This window comes from Amblyraja radiata, chromosome 35, assembly GCF_010909765.2.
Source record: "Amblyraja radiata isolate CabotCenter1 chromosome 35, sAmbRad1.1.pri, whole genome shotgun sequence".
Lineage (NCBI taxonomy): Eukaryota > Metazoa > Chordata > Chondrichthyes > Rajiformes > Rajidae > Amblyraja > Amblyraja radiata.
The window spans coordinates 5,377,611-5,388,476 of NC_045990.1; the positions used below are offsets into that span (position 1 = coordinate 5,377,611).

A 10,866-nucleotide genomic window follows, 5' to 3' on the forward strand; every position below is an offset into this window, starting at 1 on the left:
ATATACACACACACACATGCACACGCGCACACACACACACACACACACACACACACACACACACACACACACACACACACACACACACACACACACACACACAAATACCTGAATACACATATATATATATACAAAAATACACATATATATATGTGTGTGTGTGTGTGTAAATATATATATATATATAGTATATGTGTGTGCGTGTATATATATATATACACAGGACACATGCACAGACACACACACAAACACCTGATGTATATATAAGAGACACAAAATGCTGGAGTAACTCAGCGGGACAGGCAGCATCTCTGGAGAGAAGGAATAGGCGACGTTTTGGGCCAAGACCCTTCTTCAGATATACATATATATATAAGGTACACAAATTGCTGGGGAAACTCAGCGGGTGCAGCAGCATCTATGGAGCGAAGGAAATAGGCGACGTTTCGGGCCGAAACCCTTCTTCAGACTGCATACATATATATATATATATACAGTATATAACCATACACACATACAAGCAAACAAATAGTAATAGTGCAAAAAAACAAAAACCAATGCTCCCAAGTCTGTGTAGTTCAGAGCTTATTTGTAGTGTTTCATGGTCTGATGGCTTTAGGGAAGATGCTGCTCCTGAACCTGGGCGTTACCTGGAGGTTTTCAGGATGGTTAACGATTGATCAGCAATTGAATTCACCGCCATTTTATTCTTTTACCTACACCGTCTACAATGAACGCAGATATTTGTACATTCGCGTAAATAGTTTTTGGTAAATGGGGAGGAATGTTAAAGAGAAATGGTTCAAGTTCACCCGCAGCTGTTAATTGGATCCTGTACTTCAATCTCAGAGACTGACGGAACTCGACAAACGGAGCTGTTGTCTTCAGGAGATCAGGCAGACAGAGGAGAAATACACAGAAACGTTAGAATCCATCCATCAGGTATGGCCGAAACTTGTCCATCACTGTGTACTAGCCTCTCTGCACACTGCACAAAGCGCTGGACTAACTCAGTGGGTCAGGCAGCATCTCTGGAGGGAATGGATAGGTGACATTTCGGATCGGGACCCTTCTTCAGATGGGGTTCCAAACTGAAGGGTTCCGACATGAAGCATCCCCTATCCATTCCCTCTACAGATGCTGCCTCCACCCCATCAACCTTGGACCAGGGGAAGTCTAAGCCATTCCACAGACGTGGCTATGGGTGCAAAACGTTAACAGGCCTGGATAGAGTGGACGTGGAGAGGATGTGGGAGAGTCTAGTGGATGTGGGAGAGACGACAGATGGCTCAATGGGCTAAGTGTTCGGCTGGCAACCGGAAGGTAGCCGGTTCGAATCCCGCTTGGAGTGCATACTGTCGTTGTGTCCTTGGGCAAGACACTTCACCCACCTTTGCCTGTGTGTGAATGTGTGTGAATGTGTGTGAGTGATTGGTAGTGGTCGGAGGGGCCGTAGGCGCAGATTGGCAGCCACGCTTCCGTCAGTCTGCCCCAGGGCAGCTGTGGCTACAGAAGTAGCTTACCACCACCGAGTGTGACTGAGGAGTGAATGAATAATGCGATGTAAAGCGCCTTGAGTATTAGAAAGGCGCTATATAAATCCCATCCATTATTATTATTATTAGAACTAGAGGTCACAGCCTCAGAATTAAAGAACATTCCTATAGGAAGGAGATGAGGAGGAATTTCTTCAGTCAGAGGGTGGTGATTCATTGGAATTCTTTGCCACAGACGACTGTGGAGGCCAAGTCAATGGATATTTTTAAGGCAGAGATAGATAGATTCTTGATTATTGATGAGTACGGGTGTCAGGGGTTATGGGGAGAAGGCAGGAGAATGGGGTTGAGAGGGAAAGATAGATCTGCTATGATTGAATGGCAGAGTAGACTTGATGGGCTGAATGGCCTAATTCTGCTCCTGGAACTTATGGAACCTCTCGCTGTGATCACAGCCACGGCATCTAATGGACTGACCCAGAGTACACAAGTTCACAGGGATCTCTGTTTCTGTCTTTGCAGTATTTTTATAAGCCATTGCAACGATTCCTTGGCCCCCGGGATCTAGAAGATATATTTATGAACATTGAGGTAAGATGCTCGCTGTCATGGAGTCTGTGATTGTTGATGCAATCTCGATTTTAAAGCTGTGTTTGGAATGTATCTACCATAGTTCTGAAGCGCAAGTCACGGGGTCGGTGTCTGAGTTGTTATTTAAGGTCGGGCAACGCTCGTGTCAGCTGAGGAGTATTGCAGAAGAATAAACACGTCTAGAGCACACACTTGTGCCCGACTAGTTTTTGGCTGGAGTCCTGCCAGTCCCCGCTACAATGGCTCGATCTCTACGCAGGGATTCTCCCCCTCTACATTGGGGACCTGGGGTGGAGGGTATTGCACCGAAGTGTTCCCTGCAACCTGTTTCTCCCGCGGTTCACAGACACGCCAGGCGCCTGCCACTGTTGCGGGCTGGAAGAGTATGTGTACCACGTGTATATGGAGTGCGTGAGGCTGCAGCCACTGTTCCAATACCTAAAGGGGCTGCTCCTTGCCTTCTGGCTGCCCTTCACACCCACCATCCTCATCTTTGGACACCCTGTGCATAGGGGGAGAGGGCAGGGCTGAAGATGTCCTGGTTGGGTTGTTCCTGGGCCTGGCCAAGCTGGCCATCCGCCAGTCAAGGCGCCAGGTGGTGGAGGGCTCTACCCGAGCCAGCTGCCTGCCCCTTTACCGGGGTTACGTCCGTGCCCGTGTGAGGTTAGAAAGGGAATACGCCCTGTCCACGGGCGCCCTGAGGGAGTTCCGGGACCGCTGGGCTCCGCAGGGTGTAGAATGTATCCTCAATAAGGATTGTATCATAGTTGTATAGTCATCTATTATGGATATATGTTTGTATTGTATTATGGGGGTGGGTTCTGGCTTGTTTTATTGGAGTGTAAATATTATTTTTAAATTATTGAATACATTTTTTGATTAAAAAACCCCCCAAAAAAACAAAAATATAACGGCTTGATTGTAATAGAAACATAGAAACATAGACAATAGGTGCAGGAGTAGGCCATTCGACCCTTCGAGCCTGCACCGCCATTCAATGTGATCATGGCTGATCATCCAACTCAGTATCCTGTACCTGCCTCTCCATACCCCCTGATCCCTTTAGCCACAAGGGCCACATCTAACTCCCTCTTAAATATAGCCAACAAACTGGCCTCAACTACCTTCTGTGGCAGAGAATTCCACAGATTCACCACTCTCTGTGTGAAAAATGTTTTCCTCATCTCGGTCCTAAAAGATTTCCCCCTTATCCTTAAACTGTGACCCTTTGTTCTGGACTTCCCCAACTTCGGGAACAATCTTCCTGCATCTAGCCTGTCCAACCCCTTAAGAATTTTGTAAGTTTCTATAAGATCCCCCCTCAATCTTCTAAATTCTAGCGAGTACAGGCCGAGTCTATCCAGTCTTTCTTCATATGAAAGTCCTGACATCCCAGGAATCAGTCTGGTGAACCTTCTCTGTACTCCCTCTATGGCAAGAATGAACCTTCAGCTGATCATCTTTCCACTGGCTGGTTAGCACGCAACAAAGGCTTTTCACTGTACCTCAGACCACGTGACAATAAACTAAACTAAACTCAACTCTACAGACGTAGTAGCATCATCATGCTAACTTTATACCTGTCTTGTCTCCACAGAAACTGTTGCACGTGCACAAGTCTTTATTAGAAGAAATTCAAACCTCCATCATAAAGAACAGTGCCCAGAACCTCTACGAAATCTTCAATAACTACAAGAAGAAGTGAGTGTTTGTCTGCTTGGTGGTGCTGGGCTGAATCCAGCCCTATCAGGCTTGAAGCTATGAGGAGATGTGGTCTATGCTACCATCTACCACATTAAGAATGGATTGGTAGGACAGCCCAGAATAATAAAATCCATGGGGACATGAAGTGGCACAATGTTAGCTAGGATGAGGTTTAGTTTTTGTGTAGGAAGGAACTGCAGATGCTGGTTTAACCCAGATAGACACAAGAAACTGGAGTAACTCAGCAGGATGGGCAGCATCTCTGGAGAGAAGGAATGGGTGACGTTTCGGGTCGTCAGACCCTACTCTCTGCTAAAGTTTAGTTTAGTCCAGAGATACAGCGCGGAAACAGGCCCTTCAGCCCACCGAGTCGGTGCCGACCAGCAATCCCCGCACATTAGCACTATCCTAACCGCTAGGGACAATTTACACTTATACCAAGCCAATTGACCTACAAACCTGGACGTCTTTGGAATGTGGGAGGAAACCGGAGATCCCGGACCAAACCCACGCAGGTCACGGGGAGAACGTACAAACTCCATACAGACAGTCAGGATTACACCCGGGTCTCTGGTGCTGTAAGGCAGCAAAGCTGTTGAATAACATGAGCCATACAGCTTATTACAGCAGCGTTCTTCATTGCAGTCTTGAGACTGATTTGAAAATAGTGTCACATTTCATGGGGTTGGTCACTAAAATCTATTTCCACTGTTCCACAACAAGCTGTGGTGGTGGAAGTCTAACAAAAAATAGGGGTAGTCTTTTTGACACTTCCACAAGCAGAGATTGCTGGAGATTTGGAACACAGAACATAGAGCAATGATGATAAAGGAAACAGGCCATTGTCAGCTGTGGGCTAGGTGGAAAATGAGTTACAGACAATGAGACTGGGCAGCGCTGATCAATGCCTTTTGTTTCTCCCAAGGTTGCTCGTGTACGGGCAATACTGCAGCCAAGTTGAGTCGGCTTCAAAACACCTGGACAATATTGCCAACACAAGGGAAGACATACGGTTGAAGTTGGAGGTGGGACCATTCAGATTTGCCGTTGTTGCCTCGGTGATATTTCCTCCCGTGGACGCTCCCCACCCATCCGCCCTTCCCCACAAATTCCCACTCTCGGCATTCCCGCATTCGCATAAGCTTGGGTAGAGAAGTAACTTCAAAAACAGGACTTGGTTTAACACCAGAGGTCACGTTGCCCCATCCCCGCTGCTTTCCGCTTTCAACGGAGCTTGGCGGCACGCGTGGCGCAGCTGGTCGAACCGCCGCCTCACAGCTCCACAGACCCAGGTTCGATCCTGACGTCGGGTGCTGTCTGTGCAGAGTTTGCACGTTCTCCCCTGTGGGTTTCCTCCAGGTGCTCCAGTTTCCTCATACGTTCTAAAGATGTGGGGGTTTGTAGGTTCATTGGCCTCTGTAAATTGCCCCTTGTGTGATGGGAGTGGATGGGAATGTGGGATAACATAGAACTAGTGTGATTAGCGGGAATAACATTTCCTGCAAGATAAAATCCGATAAAGTCCTATTAAAGATAGCTCAAAGGTCTCAAATGAGGTAGATGGGAGGTTAGGACCGCTCTCTAGCTGGTGAGAGGATGGTTCAGTTGCTTAAGAACAGCTGGGAAGAAACTGTCCCTGAATCTGGAGGTGTGCGTTTTCACACTTCTGTACCTCTTGCCTGATGGGGGAGGGGAGAAGAGAGAGTGGCCGGGGTGAGACTGGCCCTTAATTATGCTGGTGACTTTGCCAAGGCAGCTTTAAGTGTAGATGGAATCAATGAAAGGTTTGCGCCATGATCTGGGCTGCGTCCACAACTCTCGACGAGTTCTTGCGGTCTTGGATGGAGCTGTTCCCAAACCAAGTTGCGATGCATCCTAATAAAATGCTTTCTACGGCGTATCTGCAGAAGTTGGTGAGGACATGCCGAACTTCCTAAGCCTTCTAATGTGAAAGTCAAAACTAATAAGAATAATGGTTAAAATGCATTTGGTTTACCATTGGCCTTAATGGAAGAAAATCTTCTCTTGTCTGGGCCTGACATAGACAACAGACTGAGAATAATAATAATAATAATAATAATAATAATAATAATAATAATAATAATAATAATAATAATAATAATAATAATAATAATAATAATAATAATAATAATAATAATGCATTTTATTTGCTGGCGCCTTTCTGGACAACCAAGGACACCTTACAGGACATAAAATCACAATACATTTATCAATATTAAAGTCAAGTTGATTAAAAAAAATAAAAAAAAGTCATTAAAATCAGGGTGAACATGGTGGAAGTTATGTCGGGTATGCTAATCTAAACAGGTGTGTTTTGAGTTGTGATTTGAATACAATGTGTTTAAGAAGGAACTGCAGATGCTGGAAAATCGAAGGTACACAAAAAAGCTGGAGAAACTCAGCGGGTGCAGCAGCATCTATGGAGCGAAGGAAATAGGCAACGTTTCGGGCCGAAACACTTCTTCAGACTGAGAATACAATCTGTGGTTGGCTTTGAACATCCCTCTGAGGTGGTCAATCTGCTTCTCGATGTTCTAATCTGCTACCACATGAACTATATGGTTGAAGAAGGTGGCTAGTCAATGTTCCTCCTTGGTTGAAGTGAAGGACGGGTAATAAACGCTAGCCTTCGCACCCACATCCTGGTTGTGAACCTGTTCACCAAGAGCGTTTTTTTAAAGTTCAGAGGCACAGCGCAGAAACAGGCCCTTCGGCCCACCAGGTCCGCACTGGCCAGTGATCCCTGCACATTAACACTATCCCTCACTAGGGACAATTTTTACATTTATACCAAACCAATTAGCACACAAGTCTTTGGAGTGTGGGAGGAAACCAAAGATCGCGGAGAAAACCCACGCGGTCATGGGGAGAGCGTACAAACTCGGTACAGACAGCACCCGTAGTCGGGATTGAACCCGGGTCTCCGGCGCTGCAAGCGCTTGTAAGGCAGCAACTCTACCGCTGCGCCACGGTGTCATCCCTAATTGGGACAAAATTAATTATTGATCAAAACGAGTTTACCCGAGAATCTAATTCAGTTTAGTTTAGTTTATTGTCACGTGTACCGAGGTACAGTGAAAAGCTTTTGTTGCGTGCTGACCAGTCAGCGGAAAGACGACAGATGATTACAATCGAGCCGTCCACAGTGTACAGATACATGATAACGGAATAACATTTGGTGCACGATAAGGCCAATAAAGTCCGATCAAAAATAGTCCGAGGGTCTCCAATGAGGTAGATTTATATTTCAATAACAAGAATTCCTTTGTCCAGCCACTTCATAAATTCTCCACAAAGTTTGTACAGCAACTGAATAGTCTTTTCGCCAGCTATGAGAGCGGTCCTGACCATGGTAGAGTTGCTGCTTTATAGCGCTTGCACCGCCAGAGACCCAGGTTCGATCCCGACTACGGGCGCTGTCTATACGGAGTTTGTACGTTCTCCCCATGACCGCGTGGGTTTTCTCCGAGATCTTCGGGTTTCCTCCCACACTTCAAAGACGTGCAGGTTAGTAGGTTAATTGGCTTGGTATAAATGTAAATTGTCCCTAGTGTGTGTGTGTGTAGGATAGTGTTAATGTGCGGGGATCGCTGGTCGGTGAGGACCCGGTGGGCCGAAGAGCCTGTTTCCGTGCTGTATTTCTCAACTAAGCTGAAGTGCAACATATTGCAGATGTTCATTCAGGGTCCAGAATAATTACTGACAGTACTTTTTGTTTTCCAGGAGTGCTCTAAAAGAGCCAATAATGGAAGATTCACTCTTCGAGACCTGTTGTTGGTGCCTCTGCAGCGAGTTCTTAAATATCACCTTTTGCTTCAGGTGAGAATTGTCAGATGGTTAAAACTGGTTAAAATTGACAGAGGGCTCTCTGGAAATTCAGCTAAAGGAATCAAGGGATATGGGGGGAAAAAAGCAGGAACTCTTAAAGATAGCAGAGTCAGGGGATATGGGGAGCAGGTAGGAACGGGGTACTGGTTTTGGATGATCAGCCATGATCATATCGAATGGCGGTGCTGGCTCGAAGGGCCGAATGGCCTACTCCTGCACCTATTTTCCATGTTTCTATGTTTAATACCTCTTATGTCCGTTACTGCCTACTGGTAACACCTTCCAAGGATAGACACAGAGTGCTGGAGTAACTCAGAGGGTCAGGCAGCATCTGTGGAGAACATGGATAGGTGACGTTTCACAGAGTGCTGGAGTAACTCAGTAGGTCAGGCAGCATCTGTGGAGATCATGGATAGGTGACGTTTCATAGAGTGCTGGAGTGACTCAGAGGGTCAGGCAGCATCTGTGGAGAACATGGATAGGTGACGTTTCACAGAGTGCTGGAGTAACTCAGTAGGTCAGGCAGCATCTGTGGAGAACATGGATAGGTGACGTTTCACAGAGTGCTGGAGTAACTCAGCGGGTCAGGCAGCATCTGTGGAGAACATGGATAGGTGACGTTTCACAGAGGGCTGGAGTAACTCAGTAGGTCAGGCACCATCTGTGGAGAACATGGATAGGTGACGTTTTGGGTTGGGGCCCTTCTTCGGCCTGTAGGAAGGATGGGGAATAAGAAACTGGAAGTGAAAGAAGGCATGACTAATCAGGGTCGGCAACGGCTGACCTCAGGCAATGAGGTTCCCTGATAGGCAGATTGTTGAACAGAAGTGGTTTGAGCTTAGGAGAGATACATTATTGTAAACCGCTCCTATGTCTTATGGTCGTATGGGTCAGGCAGCATCTGTGGAGAACATGGATGGGAAGAGATCCTGCCTGACCCGCTGATGCCAGCACCTTGTGTATGCAATTAGTTCACTGTGAGTGAGATAAGGGATAGTCAAACGTTATTGATACCAACCTTGCATTTCACTGATGTATTTTCCTGTAGGAATTAGTTAAACACACCACTGACGCGAGGGATAAGGACAATCTGAGAATGGCCTTGGACTCCATGAGGGTGAGTTTTAGCTTGAGATTCCAGCATCCGCAGTTTCTCCTGTCTCTCTTGGTTTACCTTCAACTGTTTTCCCGTTTTTTTTTCTCCAGGATTTAGCCCAGTGTGTGAATGAGGTGAAAAGAGACAGTGAAACTCTCAAGCAGATCACAAGTTTCCAGTGTTCAATAGACAACCTGGTGAGTTTCCACGCTGGTACACAAAAATGCTGGAGAAACTCAGCGGGTGCAGCAGCATCTATGGAGCGAAGGAAATAGGCGATGTTTCAGGCCAAAACCCTTCTTCAGGCTTCCACGCTGCATGAGTTGTTCTTTGGGGATCGATCACTACTCGCAGAGGGTTTTACATTGTCTAACCCCCCCCCCCCCCACCCCAGTCACTCCCTCTTCTCCCCTCTCCCACCAGCCAAGTGTGAAAACACACGCCTTCAGATTCAGAGACAGTTTCTTCCCAGCTGTTATCAGGCAACTGAACCATCCTACCACAACCAGAGAGAGGTCCAGAGCTACCATCATTGGAGACCATCGGACTATCTTTAATTGGACTTTACTGGAGTTTAACTTGCACTACACATTAGTCCCTTTAGCATGGTGTCTGTATACTGTGGATGGCTCGATTGTAATCATGTATAGTCTTTCCATTGACTGGTGACTTACTTACTTACTTACTGCATATTATGTCTCCTAGCATGTAGAGCAGTAGTTGATTCCTTCAGTTGCTGTTTCCGTAACATATTTGTTTGGTTACTTGGGCCTCCAAAATATTCCAAATGGAATTTAAACTGGAGGTGGTGGAGGGAGGGCTTAAGCCAGAAAGGGTTATTGGGAGGAAAGAGCTACTTTAAATTTAGTTGCATCTGGTTGGGTAACTATAGTAGGGTGGAGATTATTCCATGCTTTAATTGTGCGGGGAAGAACGAATTGCTGTACACACCTGTCTTTGTAGCTGGGATCACAAATTGGATCGAATGCCCTCGTCTGCTCCTAGTTGGTTTGGGTTTGGTGTAGGTCTTGTGATCTATGTCTTTGTCTATGTCTATGTATTTGTTTTACGAGACAGGGTTGTTAGCCCAGTGCTCAACCTCCAACCTGGAGGACCAGTGGGTCGCTCTTGGTCTCGCCTCTACTCTTCGACCTGTCCAACATGGGAGACCCTGACAGGATGAATCTCCCGCTGGCATAGCTCTAGGGGTCACTGAGACACACAAACTCCCCGACCACGCAATGTTGCAATCCAACGGGGGAAGACTGACTGGTTAGCACGCAACTAAAAGCTTTTCACTGTACCACGGTACAGGTGACAATGAACTAAACTAAACTAAATTAAACCTCCCGACCAGAAACGTCACCCATTCCTTTTTCTCCAGAGATGCTGCCTGACCCGCTGAGTTACTCAAGCACATTGTATCCATCTAAACTAAACTGAATTAATTTCAACCTAGAACCAATCCTTGGCCAACTACGGACGCCCAAAGATGGATGGTGAAGTCCGTTTAATGACTGTGGAAAAACGCTCTAAGCTGGATAGGTAAGTGGCGCAGTGGTAGAGTTAAGAAACATGTAGACAGGTACATGGATAGGACAGGTTTAGGGGGATATAGACCAAACGTGGGCGGGTGGGACTAGTGTTGGTTGGTGTGGGCTAGTTGGGCCGATGAGCCTATTTCCACACTGGAAGACTCTATGACCCTATGCAGACACTGGAAAAGTGACTGTTTCTGGAACTGAAATGTGAGCTGTTTTTCTTCCCCTCTATGTTACCTGGCCTGCCGAGCTTTTTCCGACACTTTCTGATTTTATTTCAAAATCCCCATTCCTGCTTTCAAATCCCTCTGCGGCTTTGAACATCCTCATTATTGCAAACTCTGACACTGTATGTCCGCACCTCAGAGTCTAGCGTATTCCTGACCATATTGTTGGTCCAGTAACACCTTCAGTGCTGAGAAACCTCTGTAAGATCACCCCACATACTCCTCTCCAAGTTGCCATTTCTCAGAGATGCAGCACTGAATGTAGATGGATTTTACAATGAGGATTAAAGGGCCAGTCCCACATTCACAACCTAATTCACAACCTTTTTCACTCGTGGACATTTTTCATCATGTTGAAAAAA

At 46.3% G+C, this 10,866-nt stretch overlaps 1 protein-coding gene across 3 annotated transcripts in view; it reads left to right on the forward strand.

Annotated features, from left to right (window-relative positions):
* The window catches only part of vav1 (vav guanine nucleotide exchange factor 1), a 63,426-nt gene that overhangs the window by 33,417 nt on the left and 19,143 nt on the right, over positions 1-10,866 (forward strand). For all 3 annotated transcript variants that reach the window (XM_033050909.1, XM_033050911.1, XM_033050910.1), the window contains exons 6-13: positions 850-942; positions 2,019-2,087; positions 3,685-3,788; positions 4,717-4,816; positions 7,536-7,631; positions 8,689-8,757; positions 8,847-8,933; positions 10,196-10,281. In XM_033050909.1, coding sequence (XP_032906800.1) covers positions 850-942; positions 2,019-2,087; positions 3,685-3,788; positions 4,717-4,816; positions 7,536-7,631; positions 8,689-8,757; positions 8,847-8,933; positions 10,196-10,281 — 704 coding nt within the window. The remainder of the gene's footprint in view (positions 1-849; positions 943-2,018; positions 2,088-3,684; positions 3,789-4,716; positions 4,817-7,535; positions 7,632-8,688; positions 8,758-8,846; positions 8,934-10,195; positions 10,282-10,866) is intronic.